We start from the raw sequence: 17460 nt of genomic DNA, 5'->3' as shown, positions 1-17460 counted from the left end.
ATAAACGAACATGATCGTTTCTTAGAAAACACGATATCCCACACCGACAGAGAGTAACAGAGACGTTCTGATCATGAACAGACGCATACATGTATATATTTGGTCAATATTTGCCGGGATTGAATCCTCCGACAAGTTTCCTATCAGCCGTATTCCTAAATTCAGTAGGCCTGTGTTGCCAGCAAATTGGATGATTCGTACAACGTTTTCATATTCCAGCCAACAAAGAATTGGCGATTAGCACTGATTGGAAGTTTCAAGTTTTTCTCATGTAATCCTTCTATGGGTGCAAAAATTCGTTTACAAGCCTGTAATTATCAGCATGAAATCGGGGCAGTCAACACTCTAATGTAATTGTCGTTAATTGCTCGCTCGCTGAATATTCCCTGATTCACTGCTCGGCTCATCGACAGGCTGATTGTTCGTGTTTATCAATTCACCTTCAGACTTCTCTCTTTTCAATTCACTTTTCATTGGATGTTGCTGGTGAAGTTTCCTAAATCGTGACGAAGTGAAATAGTGTCGAAGCAACTACACAATGAGCTCGAATACACCCGCCTGTTGAAATATTTTCTGGAATCCGCTTCCAGATTTTATCTTTTGTCGTTTTTTTTCTGTTCAACCAAAAGTGCGGCTTCGCGTTTGCACCCACTTTTTTACGAGGTAATTATCCGAAAATTTCGAAAGCACCGAATTCTTCTTCATATCCATCCGTTCAATTTACGAAGTATGCATAGTCAGCCACTGTTTGTTTCTATGAGACCGAAATTTCCCATGCATAGAAGAGAAGGTCGCAAAGGAGGAAAATGTGAACGGTGCATGCACCTTTTAACACGATATATTCTACAATAAATATGGAAATGGCGATTCGTTATACCGTACACTTTTTTTTCCCACTGACCAATTTATGCATCGAATTGTGCCGAGTGCTGTAAAACATGCCAATAATAGAAGTGAATGAGAATTATTTCGGATGTGGGTAGCTGGCATGGCGACCTCGGTTAAAGTGTCATTAGCATATAAATCTGGTGGCCACTTCACCGAGAATATATACCTATATACGTACATTTATCAAGGACCAAGTTAAGGTGCAGAAGATCCATGGCTCTTCTAGCTCTTGGCCATACAATTCGCCGTGGAAAAATTTTAAAGGCCCATAAGGGCACGGATTATTGATATTGTACTTGGGAGGTATTCAATGACGAATATACCGCAAATTCGATCCATCGGCACCCTCATTCACCCGAGGATGAAATCACGATTTGCTAAAGGTATTTCGAAGGGTTGCGCGACAGACAAGCTGGTCTTCCGAGCTTCCCGCGTGTTTCGGAATGCGGCAAAGAAACGTTGACATCTATCTTGAGGCAATATTTGACTGGGGTTTCGGTTCATATTATTTCTCACAAAAGTCAAGCTTCGTTGTTTATAATAGGTTATGGAGGATCAGCACCGTTTCAGCGATCGAAGCTCGAGAGCTTCGTCGCGGAATCACAAAACCGAATCCCCGCACGTACAGGTATATTCACCAAACTGAGAACGCTCGTTTTTATTTACATGCCCTCGAGATAAAATGTTGCAAAATATTGATACGTGCCTCTGAAAATATCTAGCGAAATAGGATATTGGATCGGTATTGCAATTAGGCGGATATCGGCCGGGCTTAAGGGATGCCCTAGTCGATTTCGTCGTTGGTGTATATGTCTCCGAATATCGAAGTCCGCGGATTTCCAACGCGAAAAAAGGCTCAACAGCCTCATTCCATACACAATTCTCAACAAAAATATACACGAGCACATTTTTGTTCGACGCAGAAACAAAGAAATGGTATGAATTCTAGGAATTTATTATTGCGATTTCGTAGAATCCGTGCCATTTCTGTATTTCTGCGTTATTATTATTATATGTAATTATACATAGATATATACATTCCTCAACGTCAAAATCAACCAGGACACCCTCTTAAACATCTGCCGATCCTCCCATCCCTAGAATATTCCGCACTGGGTCTGCTCCGACGTTTTGTTTTTTCGTTCTTGATAGGTAATGAGGTAACGATCGAGATCAAACTCGGTGATTGAGCACCTTGAGTAACATCAGTGTTCCCAGACATGCGGCTGGTGCCTTATCAAGATATAACTCGACTCTCACCAGCTGACGGGAGAATTTCTCGAACAAGTCGGTAGGTTTTATCAGTTTGGCTATATGTGGCAATTAATTCGATGCGATAAGGTTCCTATGGATAGATATACGTGATATTTACCATTTGTCAACCGCCGGAAGCGATGAAACGTGAACTATTGCTGGGTGTAATTCTCGCGCTTGCCGCCTGCGGTAAGTGAATCGAACACCGTTTATAACCATTCATAAAACCAGTGTGCAGTTGAAGTTTCATGGTGGATATACAAACAGGCTCGAAAACAAATCAAAAACATATTCCCAAAAATTCTTTTGAACTATAAATTGAATGCGTGCGATTAATCCATACGAGAAACGGTTGTTGCTCATTTAATTATCACATAATGTCTAATCCATCGTTTTCAGGCGCGGAGGGCGGTATCTCTCGCTTTTCGGAGGGCAGGATTGTCGGTGGTGAAGCGACAACCATCGAAGAACATCCTTACCAGGTTCGAATTTCACAGAAAAAAATTATTCTTTCGTGCTTTTTTCGTTGCTATTCTATATTACTCTTTACAAGTAAAATTTTTTCCGGCTTCCTCACAGAAAGCTGTTAGGCACACCTCGTAACTTTTGCGGGAAAATTTTGAAACAGGTAATCGCCATTCCTGAGCATAAAAAATATCTCTTATTATTCGGGTGAAAATCCATCAAAATATCATCAAAAATATTCAGCAAAATTCATAGTATTTTTTTTTCTCATTAGGTTCGACGAGCTTACTGCGACAAGCTTATAATACTGATTATTGAAAAACCTTGCACTTATCTTTGATGAGATAATACACAAGCGTTCTGCGAGTGTTGACACCAGTTAACAAAAAGAAAGATAACGACCATGTATTTACAAGAAACTGTATAACGCCCAGTTTTGACACTGCAAATTGCTTTATTAACTTATTCCTCCATAGGAAAATGAACAATAAGAAATTCACGGTAAATCATGAACAAGTAACGCAAACAATTTGGCAAATTTTGACAAATTTTGATAGAAATAAGAAGAATATTTGTTAATTTTGAGAAAAATTACTCTACAAATTTTCCCCGAGTTTCCCAAACAGGACGAAGAAAAAAAAAAAAATACAAATTTCATCTCACGGCTAGAAAATGGCTTTCCTTTCATTGAGCAGATATCGCTGGTGTACTTCAGCTCGCACCGATGCGGCGGTTCCATAATAACGGAGTACTTCGTGGCGACGGCGGCTCACTGCGTCGCGACGCTTTCGACATCGCTGACAAGCTACCTGCAGATCAGAGTCGGAAGTTCGTACCGTAACTCGGGAGGAACCCTATACTCAATATCCTATTTCACATACCACGGTTCGTACAGCTCGTCAACCTACGATTACGACATAGCGGTGATAAAGGTGACGCTGCCGTTCGAGTTCAGCTCTACCGTCCAACCGATCGAGATCCCGACCTCGGACTTCGCCCTGGCCGACGGAACCCTCGTCGGGGTATCAGGGTGGGGAAGATTGTCCGTCAGTATCCGCATCCCTTGAAACTTTACGCGTTTTCAAAATGCTGAGAGTGATACGCTAATCCCGCTACCTTTCGACTTTCTTTAGTCCGGCGGAAGCCTACCGACGGTTCTCCAGGTCGTCGAGGTGCCCGTCTTGAACAACACCTACTGCGCCCAGCTCTATGCTAGCACGAATCCCGTCACCGACAGGATGATTTGCGCCGCTTACGACGAAGGAGGAAAGGACGCCTGTCAGGTAAAACGTTGGCGATGAATGGTGAACCGTACTCCGAAATGACGCCTCATCGATTGACTTTCAGGGAGACTCTGGCGGTCCGTTGTTCTACGGAAATATCCTCGTCGGAATCGTATCCTGGGGTGACGGATGCGCACAGGCATATCAGCCTGGCGTTTACAGCCGAGTCTCCGAATTCCGCGAGTGGTTGGTCAACCAAACAGGAGTGGACTTTAACTAGCCTCCGGACCACCTTCAACCGCAACGCAGATTGTCACGAATTTATTTTTTATATCGAGCAACAGAAGCTGTTTTTAAACAATGATCATTGCCTCATTCTTTTACCGGCATGACTGCAGATTTTCAGAAGTATATGAAATTTTTCATAAGTTGTTCTTACGGTGGATAATAAATAGAGGCTAAACATTTCAAGTGTCAGGTATCAAAAATCGAACAGCTGGTACTACCAATCATTTTTGTGTGGCGGAGGGATTCGAAACAAGAAACTTAGTTCGAAAAGTGATTATTCACTAGCCTCATTCCGAGATTTGATGACCGCAATCGTTTTTTAATCTGGTGCTGCCTGAGTGAGTATATGCTGATCAGTACCGAAAAGAGGATCTTGGTCATGGAAGACGGAATCAGGAAGCGTCGAAACGATATAACGAGGCAATGAAGAATTTTTATGTACGGTTTCAATCCTAACGAGTTTCAGGCGTTTCAAGAGTCGAGGTGAGGGGTGGTCTTGTACGTATTTAATTTAGCATGACAACGGCAGCTAATCACCACAGAGGCGAATAAGTTGAGTGAAAATTCAAATTATCCTCCTTCAGGTAATTCAATTTTCTGCCCGTTTAGTTGCGCGATAACAGTCGGCTTTATCTCCGTGGTTTTAAAAATCCCTGAGAACAAACGGGGCTGTACGTAATTGTGTAAAAGGTGTCGCGGCGTTATTGAATGACTACCTCGAACCACCTGCCGTACCTTATCGCGTGAATGACGAATAAATCTGATGCGAAATCGTTCGCGATTATCACGGAACATAAGGCACTCGTTTAAACGATCACAATGGTAAAACATCATCGCCGATTAATCAAAGGGAGAATCAGGAAAGGTTTATCGAGCGTCTTCCGTTTATCGCAAACCAATGTCGAAGGTGAATATCGTACACACTTCATCAGTTCTGGTTAAACAATGTTTCGCGTAGCAGTGTTGTTATTCACCTTTATCATCGCGGTCGGTTCCAGCCCAGCGAGAATCGTGGGAGGAACTTCGACCACCATTTCCAGTCATCCGTATTTGGTAAGGAGATTCATTTCACTCAATTACTATACCTACGCAATTTGCGGAAAGATTCGTAATTTTCGACGAAGATTAAATATTCCTGCCTTTATATGCGTAGGTGTCGATTATTTACAACAACGAACACGTTTGCGGTGGGTCACTGATAAGCAGTCGATGGATCTTGACTGCTGCGCACTGTATCGATGGGTCTGTAACAGCGGTTTTCAATCAAGATATAAAACCTCAATTACCGTAATTCGGTGGTTCTCGTTCATAAGACCGTAATCGGTATTTGTCTTTAAGCAGTGCTGTACTTTTTTATCAGCTTTACTAAAACGAAACGCTTTCCTGTTTTACGTAATGTTCGTGATTGATGAAATCCTCCAATCTCTTAACAATCAACTTTAGAAACTGTATTCTGTCTCTTAATTATCACGTATTCATAATTGATCGATTAGTGAAAATATTCAGAAGGTAACTCAGGGGTCTCTGTCCTCCTCGGTTACCGTTTAATGTAGTTGATAAATCGATGGGTCCTCATAAAACGTGATTGTCGACTTGCCTAACCAAATATGAATACTTGAATAACCAAACATGATCCTTCATTGCAAGAAAACATGACAGCAGCTGTAGATAGTTGCTCAGATCGCAAATGTACAGATATGTATAATGCTCGTGTTCGATATTTACCGGAATTGAACCTCACGGTCAACTTTTTGTCAGCGATGTCGCAAACCACACACTGTGTATCTAGACTGCTGTTAAATCTAGCAAATCATCTAACCCTGAATAAAATGGTAAAAACATTCTGTGTTTGTTACAAATTTTAGACTCACCACAAGTCTGTTGAATGTCCGGGCTGGAAGCACGTACAGAAGCAGCGGAGGGACTTTGATCACTTCAATCTCCTCGGTGATCATCCACGAATATTATGACGAGGACAGCTACGACTATGACGTTGGATTGATGCAGGTGAGCACTTGGGATAAAGGTGAACTGTGAACGCGAACGTCGCTTTTCTACTCGCTGTATTTTGCTTGCAGTTGACATCCGCTCTGGCATTGTCCACGACAGTAGCCACGGTCACTCTGCCATCGTCAAGCTACACCATAGATATTGGAACACAATGCACAGTGGCTGGATGGGGAAAAATGTCGGTGAGTAATGGAGAGCACCTCTAACCGCGAAATCAAGCTCCGAAAGCAATTATATCACCGTTTTTGCAACAGTACGGAGGCACGCTTTCGGAGACTCTGCTTTACTTGACCGTTCCAATCGTCAGCCAGACGTCCTGTTCAGCCACTTATATTTACCGGAACACCGTCACGGATCAAATGATCTGCGCTGGCTACACTACCGGTACCATGGATACTTGTCAGGTGACCAAAGGAACCATGTTTTCATTTTGCATTCTTTGTTTGGGTCTCAGGCACCCAATTGCTTTTCGCCGAAACAGTTAGGAATGTTCCAGATGTCAACCTGATTTCAAAGTCGATAGAAAAAAAAAAAATTATGATAAAACAACCGATACCTTTGTACTTGATAACATGAGTCATCGCTATGCCTTATCGGGCAGTACTGTCATTCTTCTCTTTAAAATGTTGGCGGGCTACTTCAGTAATTGTTGAATGAACGTGGCCTCGTTTCTGTACAGGGTGATTCCGGAGGGCCACTTGTCTACAACGGTATCCAGGTCGGGATCGTTTCCTGGGGAGCGGAATGCGCGACCGTTGGTTATCCCGGGGTTTACACGCGAGTCTCTGCGATCCGAGAATGGATCACAAAGCGTGCCAGTATTTAGGGCTGCCATCGATATCAGGGAGCGTTTGTGTATTCTGTATCGAATATTTGGAATACAATCGGTACATCGCCCAATCAATGTTATCCCAGCTCTGCCGTTTTAATTCCGTTTTGAATTGCTCCGAAGGATTACGTACCAACATCATTCGACTGGCAACTAACGGTCGAAGACAACGTAGACGAAAAAAATATGAGATTAAAGTGACTCGGCACAGTTCGCTTCATTACTATGTAATTACGAAAGATAAGCAAAGGTTTTGCTTCTCGTGATGCAAGAATAGTATTCAGTACCGAAGTTTCTTTCACAGATTGTTAATTTGCGATTCAGCGCACTTTTACCGTTACCGTTAAGTGTGAAAATATCTGCGATTCGCTCTCGTTCGTAGGGTTATAAATTGCAAAGTGTCAAACAGAGCAACTGACAATTAGGACAATAATTGAGTGCTGAGAAACTGGGTGAGAGAGAGCGTAGCTGAACGTTGCGGCATGTTGTGAATACTAAATGATTCAAACGGCGGGTGTTTGCCTCCTGATATATAAATATACACGAAGAATAAGACTGTCTGACAGTTATAATGAAATCTTAGTCATAAGATAAGCTCGTGGCTGAGACTACGCTTGACTTTCAGATCACTGTAAAAATTGACCTGGTATCAATGAGACTTGGTGGAAAAGGTACACGAAAAAACTTTGTAAATCTTTTTTCGGAGAGTTCTCTAGACTGCAGTTTGCAGTACCGAAAGATACCCATAAAGTCGAGTAACTGAACTTGTCGATAGAAGACTTTCACTCTACTTAACTACGGTGACCGCTACAAACATTCAGATAAGGATCAAGAGTGCCGTTGTGCCACCGTACGCTCAATATATTTGAAGTATAGTACTTACTGTGCGGTGTAGTCAGTGGTTTGATCCTCTTGAACGTTGAATTGTCTCTTCTGGACGTCGTGAGTTAGTATTTGATAGCCTTGTGCTCGATCACTGACCTTTCCAATGATACGGCAAAATAAACATGGTGAAACTAATGACGAAGAAATAATTCTTCCGTAAGTGAAAATGCACATGAATTGCTTGTAATAAATAGAAATAATTGTGTGCAGGATTCGAGAAAGTTTGGAAAAATATTTAATATTATGTTAATATAGCTTTATTCAAATTAGGGCAATAATATGAATTTGATCGGAATGTTTTATCGTCTTCGATAATTTTGTGGAAATTTCCTATTTCTCTGGAAGCCGTTGACGGGCATTTTATACTTGATTTGGAAAATCCACATCGTTAAAAGACAACGCCGTTACGATGTATCTAAATAGTTTATTCACCGAGCTGACGATGATCGTCCGCTGCTTCATACTTCTTGTCAGTTACACCGGCTATCTTCAAGGTATGCACAACTATGAGTAAGAACTTACCTTAACATTAGTGTAAAGAGTGTTCACATAATTTCAAGACTCCAGTGAAACCAGCCAACCGTAAAACTCTTGAAAAATCCACACAGAGCTTACTTTAATCGTATCATTTATCCAGGCACTGAACAAGCCAGTCGCATTGTCGGTGGAAGCTACACATCCATAGAGCAGTATCCTTACCAGGTAAAAGATTTGAAAATAAAAAATCAACACCCACTCCACACTACGCGCGATCGATTACTTCCAGGGTAATTCCGGGCGAGATGGTCCACAGTATAGTTTCTCGTGTACTTTGCTGTATTGGGCTAATACTGTGGGCCTTCTTCTACCTGTAACCATCTCAGCCGGAATTACCTTATTGTATGATTAATCTCTAGGCGTCCTTGCAACGTAATGGTCATCACGTCTGTGGCGGTTCAATCATCAGTAACACTTGGATTCTGACCGCCGCGCATTGCATCCGCAAGTATGTACTTTTCATGATTACTTTTCAACAATTGTTTTAATTAATTACTGCACGATCGAATTGTCGCCGTTCCAGCTACAGCCACACCGTATTCAAGGTCAGGACGGGGTCGTCTTACTACGACAGCGGCGGAAGGCTGACTTCCGTGGCGTGTATTTTGGTGAACGAGAACTTCGATTTGATCACCCTTGACTACGACATTGCGGCAGTAGAGGTACGAAACGGGTTTCAAAGAATCGATCAATAACGTAGACCTAAGTGAATTACGTATATTATCATAGAAATTGAAATTGAGAATCAGGAATACACTAAAGCGTTGGAATTCCCGTCAATACTCGCATCGTTGACTAATGGCATTTTGATTGACCGTTCAGCTGACCAGACCTCTGGCATTCAATAGCCACACACTTCCGATTGCTCTCGCCACGAGGGCACAAGTTCTTCGGGTCGGTCAGGTGGCTACAGTAACCGGGTGGGGAACGACGATGTCCTCCGGAACTCTCTCGAGGCGGTTGCAGAAGGTCGACTTACCGCTGATAGCCTGGGCCGATTGCCTCAAGAGTTACGTGGAACACCCGATCACCGAGCGGATGTTGTGCGCCGGCCATCTTCATACTGGTGGCCGAGACGCGTGTCAGGTGAGCGACAAACACAGTAGCACCTCACTCGTTAACCGAATCGTTCTTCCCCACTCCTCGACCTCCGAAAAATGCGCGCGCATTTCGAAGGCGGGGCTGAAGAATGGAACGAGTTACGTATCGAGGCGATATCGGCAAACGTTTCTATTTGCAAGAGCGTGCGAAGTAATTGAGATTTTGCGTGGTTTTTTTTTCTGTGCAGGGCGACAGCGGCGGTCCTATAGTTCTCAATGGAAAATTGATCGGTATCGTATCTTGGGGATTTGGATGCGCTCAGCCGTCTTATCCGGGAGTTTATACGAGAGTGTTATACTTCCGCGACTGGATCGAGTACAATACAAACCTGTGATGAAAAGCCTCTGAATCTCACTTCATAATCCACTGCTGGTCGATTTATTTGGCTCATTTATCTAAACCTCGAGGATTGATGCAGTTTGGAACGTCAGTACTCGACCAAATCATTGGACGCAGCTTTCCCGGGATGGGATTATCAACCATTGTGGACATTTTAACTGTACATATCTGTCATTATATCGCGTATGTTGCTTTGTATGATCAATAAAAAACAATCGAGTTACTTTAGATATTTTATACACGATGGATAAGTAATTTTTCAACCACTTACGCAGCTGATTTGATTAATTAATTAACTGGTAAGTTTGTCCAGCAGTGACAAGTGATTGTTTATGTATGAGGTATATGCAGACTCTGCACGCTCTGTGCATTTTCTGCAATTAGCGTAACGCGGCACTAATTGACTGTGAATCAGAACAACGTATTAGTTGGTGTATAATTGAATTAAAGGCGGATCTGATGGGTAGGCGTGTGTAAGTTATTGCTAGCCGAGTGATCAACGATACACGAAATAATTGATTATTAGTTCATTCCAATGCCGGGTCGTAATGAATATGAATTAGTCCGCGAAATTATGAGCCCTGTAATTGTGGAAATCGTTGCGCTTCCTGCATCGCTGCACGGCGCGCTATGCATTCCTGCATGTTCGCGTGCAGCGGTGAATTCGGATCTCTGTGATCCGGTTTAACTATAATTTATGTAAATCCTACGCACCGAAAATCCCCAAACAGATTTCATGAATTTTGCTATCAATTCAAATAGGGTAAAAAGCTTGTTTAGGTGGGCTCTTTCTGCGTTGTTCTGATCCCCCAATTCATTGGGTACGGTTTGCGAAGTAACATTGTTTACACCGGCTTGACGATTTCAGCAGGAAAGAAAAAATATATTTATTTTCACTGCAGCTACATGCCGTAATTTTCGACATTCACCGGAAGACACCCTCACTCAATTCAATAAATTATAGTCCCCGTGTGGTCAAAGATCCATGTGACAAAACTGTCGATCCTTGTGTAGACTGTCGGAAATGTTGGAACTGTGCAACCCAATCCGTATGACAAAATTCCGACTAAAATCTCCTCGTGCACCAGCGGCGCTCCCAAGTCTCCCTTTGTTACCAAGAAGCAGAGTAAAATGAGGATCGAGCTAACGACTCGACTCAAGAATTCGAAATAACGATAATGACGAGCTGATTTAACCCACCTGACAAACCTCCGCGTCTGCGTTCATGTGTCCAGCGCAAAGCATCGAATCCAGAAGATCCTTGAAAGCAGGTAGGCTGGATTTGCAGATCGTTTGGTTGACCGTTGGAGTCGAAACCACGGTCAACTGGGATGCTGGATTACCTTGCTGAAAAGCGACGGTTCAGTGTTGGCGATATTTAAAAAAACTAAGCCTGACGTGAATGGATTAGTTCTTTCTCGGGTTGTAATTGACAGCTTACTGGTCCTCACCGTGTCCATGATCCAGCCCGTTACGTTGGCGGCTGTTTCATCGGCGATTTCATATTCCGAAGAAGGCAGCACGATCGGCAGCTTACCATCGCCGAATTGCAGCGGGACACGCAGCTGGAATCACCGCGATGATAATGAATTTTTCAATCGTTCTCGGATGTAGCAATACGCACCTTCAACAAGGCGATATCGTAGTCGTAAGAGATCGAATCGAAGTCCGGGTGAACGATGACGAATCTGACTTCCAACTGTTCTCCACCAGTTGACGCAATCGTCGTTGCAAATCTGACGGTGAGATTCGTCGCGCCATTTCTGGAAGTAGAATTGACGGTGTTTTCACTCTTGACCTTGAAAGATAATTGAGCCACTGGGTTTCATTTGACGTACCGGTGCACACAAGAAGCCACTGTCACCACCCAGAGTTCGGTTATCAAAGCGCCGCTACAGCTGTGAGAGTTATTGTACTCGACGGAAACCTTGGAATATGTTTGAAACGAGTTGAGAATTTTTTAGCAACGAAAATTTGGTTCGTTTGGCATTAAAATCAACTCACGTGATAGGGATACTCCGATATGTCCGCACTCTCGGAATTCGCGAAGGCGATGCCTGGGTGGATGAAAATTACACATTTGATTAAACGAGACCGAAAAATGACAGAGTCTTATTACACGTTGTATACACACCGTAAAACAGAACAGCAATTATCGAGAGAACGAGCTCTGACAATGAGTTGGACATCGTGAACCTATATTAACGGCGTTTTCGGTTTGACTGTTCGAAGCCAGTTTGCTCCCAGCCGGGTGTCTTCTAATCCATAAAGCCCATCCGATCAACGATAGGAAAACCGAATATAGATAATTTTGCCATATTATAATCCAAGGATTTTTCCGCGCAAATGACGAACGATATTCTCAACCGTTACAAAGAACATCCATTACCGGGACGCACACACGCCAGTCCGAGTAAGTGCTCGTATTTTATCGGACATTTTTGATGTATCGTAAATTATTTCCCCGCACCGATGCATAACACGGATTTCATAGTCATGATCGCGTGTGGGCAACGTACATTATATTTCAACGTTCCGGTGCTTTCATATTACATTACATGCTTTATTTAAATTCAACAAATAATCTCCGTCCACCCTCGTTTTCGTACATATTAAGTTGTGTATTGTATAATATTGTTATTCGTCAAAATCACAGCTGAAGGTTGTCACATCCCGCAATTCATCCAGTCAGGAGCACTGGATTCGACGCGCGCGTCTCAGATACCGGTCTCTCCTCTGATCCATTCCCGAAAGTCGGCCACGTTTGTGTAGACGCCCGGAAAGCCAGGCTTTGCGCAGCCGTAGCCCCAGGACACGATGCCGTAGAGGATGCCGTCCGCGACCAGGGGACCCCCTGAATCACCCTGACAGGAGTCCTTGCCTCCCTCCGCCATGTCGCCGGCGCATATCATCCTCTGAGTTATAACGTTGAACTGCTTATAGGCCTTGGCGCACAAGTCTCGGGGGACTATTTGCACGCTGACCCTCTGCAGCGATCTTGCGGCGCTTCCGCCTTGCTGAAAATTGAAGTCAGTTTGAGGGTGATCGGTGATTTCTGGGTGAACAAAAAATGAACGTGTCCTTTTCGCACCCTGAGCGCTCCCCATCCGGTCACGTTGACAATGGTGCCAGCCTCGACCTCGGAATCAGGTAGGGAAACCGGCTGGACGGTTTCGTGGAATTCGACGTCGCTATCGAGCTGGATAATTCGGTGAATAATTGAAGCTTAATTAGCGATTCGGGTTAGTAGAAAAGATAAACCGACATTTGAATGCACAATGAGTTTTGGAGATAAAATAATGAACAAATCTCAGCTTGTGTTAACGAACCTCCAGAAGAGCTAGGTCGAAATCAATGGCGTAAGAGTCGAACTTGGGATGACGAATCATGCTGGCAATCGCATACTGTGTGCCATTGGATTTGTTCGAGCTTCCGGCGCTTACGCGATAGTACTTGGTGGATGACCTCATAAAAAAATTTAAGGATCAATTAATGTCGTGGCAGTTCAGAGTAAGGCGACAATGTCGTTTCGACACGTGTCAATGATTTGGTCGATCAGTGAAAACTGTGCTACTAAAATCGACTGCGTTCACCGATCATAATTGATCGATATTTCCCGCATTAATTATCGACTATTCATATCGGTGACGGTATTCGTTATGTGTAATTTAGTTCCCGTGTTCTGGCGGTAATTACGCGATAACGAGGAAGACCGACTCGTAGGCATGTATCGCTGCGTGGCTTGAGTAGAATAACAAGACAATAGCAACACCGCGAGGCTACTGATACAAATGGCGGTTAATTAACACAGCAGCACAGGAATTTACCCGATACAGTGAGCGGCGGTGATGGCCCATTTAGAACTGATCAACGCTGCTCCGCAAAAATGCTGCCCGTATTGCTGGAACGACAATTGGTATGGATGATCCTCGATCTTCGCGTCAACACCGCCGACGATTCGCCCGTCGAGTAGTCGCGGCTTCCGCCACGATGCCGGGGATCCTGAAGCAGAGTAATTTTCATCAGTTGTTCATCGATCGATCCGTCACACAGAGAAAGGATTTACTGAATTTAGCAAATGCGGTGATGTATTTAAAAACGTATTTCTGCAATTCCAAGAAATGGCTTTCGAATCAACGAAAGGCTGGTAAGTACAATAATTTGTGTTCTTACGATAGAACCAAATTTATTTTATTTAATAAATCATTGGTTTCGCCATGTGTGATCGGCGTACTTGGTGAATCGAATAATTTCTTTTTTTTGTATGCAGCTCACGGTGAAAATTGCGCTCAATTTGGCTTACGATTTATTTCAGCGAATTTCATATCGAGTCACTTACCCAGGCCGCAGGTAACGAGAAGCGCGCAGATGACAGCGAGTTGAAACATTTTAGGAGTTTGTGGTTCAGTCACGTTGCAATTCTTGCTTATATACGCAGCCGATAATCTAGTTTGATTTTATCTACTTTTTTAAGCAACGCGTTCTCTTTCTTCGTCATTCGGAATGCAAACTCTCTAAAATCACTCGAGGCTAAAGCCTGTAACCAATATTCGAGTGCCACTTATCTATCAATTTGCGCAATTTTCTGAAAACCATAAAAAGCCGGCAGTCAAAGTAGTATGTCTGTCCTGAGACGATGACGTATTTATCTTCGTTATTTTGTCCGGCGCGTTTTTAATTCCGCTGGGTAAATATTATCGCGGTAACGCGATCTGGTTCCGTTGTTGATAAAGTGAAAAGAAGCCACCGGGACAGATTATAATGAAATTCCGTATTCTATAAAGTGCATATTGTGACATCTTATCTTATCTATGTGGGTTACTTTTCAATCGCGGCGTCTACGTGATTTCCACATAATACGTGATTTCGATTAATTCTCGCTATTCTCGCTAGAAATGTCAAAATTTTTCAAATTCACGGTCTAAACTTTGCCAAATAATCAGTCAAAGTGACCGTACAGAAAAATAAAATTCACCGAATAGTTAGCACAGAGTTGTGAGCTTTTTTGGGTTGAAAGAAGCGTCTGATCATCGATCCATTAGATTTCGGCAAGAGGCAAGTTTGCAGCTGCTCGCTGAAACTCGGCCGGATTGTATCTACCGGCTCGAACTTGAGCCGACACAGTTTTTAACCAGATCCGATAGGTTATTTGCCTCCCCGGTTAATTCTAATTCCATTACCTAGCGTCCCGTGCCTCGGATGAACTTTTTTGCAGCCGGCCTGGACCGTCAGGATTACGAAGAGGAGGACGAGGGTCGTTGGTCTAGCTAGGGCATGGCCGATGTTACGCACTGGATGAAGTTGGCTCCGGGATAGCGGGGACGGAATTTGGGAGGGGGGAAGGCGAACTTAAACGAGTTTCCGAAAGTTTCGTCTGGAGGGGTGGCGCGGCGGTAGCGGCTGGAATTTCATCAATATTATTGTTTAATTACTAATTAATTATCGCCCCTTTGATAGACACTTTAATTGGTCAAATTTTAACTCACCTTATACCCTACGAATATCGTGCCGTAATTACCCGAGCTGTTCTTTAGCACTTCGTCCGTTATAAGCATCAATCATTCAGCCTTCAGGGGTGATTGAATTAGATACCCTATTTCTCCGCTCCGAAAACTAGTATGGTTAACAAACACTTGCGTTTCAACGGGCTGCGGTTAGATTAGCTTCGACAACGCCTAAATGACGTTGGAAAAAAAGCTGATTCGCTGTTTCGGAGTGTCGTTTATTCTGGGCATTATCGGCAAAATCGAGTCCAGAAGCATTAACCGAATTTCCTCCTCTCCAACTAATCGTCGAACGCGGATGATTCCCTGTTTCGAAATACTTTGTTATTCAAATTAACAACGGCGCCTGGGATTTACGAGAGAATCTACCCGTCGGCTTAAACTTGACTTCTGTTTATTTACCGCGGACATCACTAGTGCCATATGTGCAATGTATACACGTCGAAACAGCAGCCTCCGGTTCTCAATCCGAATGGAAATCCGAATGGTAAATAACCGGCACGATAATTTAGCCTTCACCGAAAATCCGTTCGATATCCCATATCCTGATATAATAATTTTGAAAACGGTAAACAAATTTAATACGTAAATGGAAATTTGATTCAATATTTCCCTGCGGAACGGACGAGAGAAATTTAAATTTAGATCCCGGTACGCATAGACTAAAACGACATTCCCTGATGTCCGTTTCAAAAACTGGAATGGAAGTCGAAAAAAACTTATAGAAAATGATGCGTCACCACAGAATTAACGCCTGCCAAGGATCGTCGGACGCGAGTCACGGAGAAGTAGAAAACCTCGACTACGATTCCCCTTTAGCCCGCGAACGTTGTACGTACTGCAACCGTGACGGCGAGTAAAGGATCTGGGTCATTCCTGAAAATATAGCTAACGGAAGTGGCCTATTTATTCGTATTACATGTCGCGAGTTCGAAGAGAAGTCAGAGTTATCGTCTGGAGTAGCTGTATGTGAAATGGACGGAGCCTGGGGTGGTACGAAATAGAATACGAAAAGGAAGAAGACGAAGAAAAGGTTGAGGTGGAGGAGGAGCGAAGCAGAAGAAGAAGAGTACTCTGTGCCAGGCGATCGGCCGCGCAGTTGCGAACGTCGGCACGACAGCTGTCTGCCGATTAACATATAAATCAAATTTCCACCGGCACACCGTTCGGTCCCGTCGGTTTTCCCATCCGTGAGGGAGCATCTGCCCAACACACCGCAGCTACAACTGTACAACTTCGCTGGTTGGGCGACGCTGTCTTTTCGAATCCGGGATGCATGCAGCACCCTCCGCCCGAAACTCCGTCGCACGGTTAAGTTAACTCAACTCTGCCAATGTAAACACAGGTCGGACCCCATCGATATTCCCATAAATTAGAGGGGAGCGTATTCCTCCAGTTTCCGGAGCAGCTTTGAGCCAGCTCTCCCCGATCCATATGCTCGATTCCCGCTGGAACGCGGCATTTATTGTTTCGATGTAGATACGACGATCGTCCCGTGGCGGTGAAAACCTCTCCAGGAAAAAGCGACGTGCGTCACTTTTCTCGTTCGCAATCGTGACCGTCTGACCAGCCCAACTTAAAGTCGCAAGTCGTGAGTCGTAAGTCTAACGTTGCAGGACGAAGCTAACGACCCTTCGATCGGACTGCAGGGACTACGAGTCTAACTGGCTACTTGAGTCCTCTTCTCCTCCTCGCTCCGGCGTTTCCTGCGCCCCTCGAACAACGAGCGAAGGGTTGTAATTCCACTCGCGGTCGAATTGCAGGGCGAATGAAACACAGAAACGGGAGACGAATCCAGTGATCAGTTGGAGAGCGGCGCGATCGTTGAACTTCTTCTGTCTCCTCCATCCAAGTTGCGGCGTAAAATTTTTCGCCCCCTCCAGTCGATAAGTCCAGGGAAAGAATGACTCTTTGGCTCGTTGTGCAACCTAAACTGCCGCTTCAACTGCAGTTCGAGTTCGGTTTATCTGCAACTTCTGCCTTATAGCGTTTGCATGGTTTAGGATAAGGGACAACTTTGTTGCTCCGTGTATCCGCGCAGGTGTGTGGGTGTTGCTGGGCAAGTTTCTTGTACCCCCAGGTAGTTTTTCCTGATACATGCCTGTTCTGTGCCCACTGATCTTACCTTATTTATTTA

At 43.9% G+C, this 17460-nt stretch overlaps 3 protein-coding genes across 3 annotated transcripts; 1 reads left to right on the top strand and 2 right to left on the bottom strand.

The window, feature by feature from the left end:
- The first annotated feature begins 2132 nt into the window (after positions 1–2132).
- LOC124307233 (transmembrane protease serine 9-like) lies at positions 2133–10033 on the top strand. The gene is made up of 13 exons (XM_046768745.1): positions 2133–2331; positions 2542–2624; positions 5272–5360; positions 5984–6125; positions 6197–6310; positions 6383–6532; positions 6808–6949; positions 8238–8336; positions 8480–8544; positions 8739–8827; positions 8903–9041; positions 9202–9465; positions 9668–10033. Exons 1-13 carry the CDS (start codon positions 2283–2285, stop codon positions 9812–9814), a joined length of 1572 nt encoding a protein of 523 aa, XP_046624701.1. The 5' UTR covers positions 2133–2282; the 3' UTR covers positions 9815–10033.
- Positions 10034–10067: 34 nt separating this feature from the next.
- LOC124306751 (trypsin-1-like) lies at positions 10068–12080 on the bottom strand. The gene is made up of 7 exons (XM_046767716.1): positions 11954–12080; positions 11824–11876; positions 11658–11746; positions 11444–11582; positions 11271–11384; positions 11020–11166; positions 10068–10925 (listed from the first exon to the last, which is right to left on the bottom strand). Exons 1-7 carry the CDS (start codon positions 12006–12008, stop codon positions 10770–10772), a joined length of 753 nt encoding a protein of 250 aa, XP_046623672.1. The 5' UTR covers positions 12009–12080; the 3' UTR covers positions 10068–10769.
- A 262-nt stretch (positions 12081–12342) lies between these two features.
- LOC124306750 (trypsin-1-like) lies at positions 12343–14212 on the bottom strand. Its single transcript, XM_046767715.1, has 5 exons — positions 14159–14212; positions 13647–13821; positions 13149–13284; positions 12911–13018; positions 12343–12836 (listed from the first exon to the last, which is right to left on the bottom strand). The coding sequence occupies exons 1-5, from the start codon at positions 14205–14207 to the stop codon at positions 12537–12539; spliced, it is 768 nt and encodes a 255-aa protein (XP_046623671.1). The 5' UTR covers positions 14208–14212; the 3' UTR covers positions 12343–12536.
- Between the last annotated feature and the right edge of the window lie 3248 nt (positions 14213–17460).

Source organism: Neodiprion virginianus, chromosome 6 (genome assembly GCF_021901495.1).
Source record: "Neodiprion virginianus isolate iyNeoVirg1 chromosome 6, iyNeoVirg1.1, whole genome shotgun sequence".
NCBI classification, from domain to species: Eukaryota; Metazoa; Arthropoda; class Insecta; order Hymenoptera; family Diprionidae; genus Neodiprion; species Neodiprion virginianus.
This window is presented reverse-complemented; position numbering and strand designations above follow the sequence as displayed.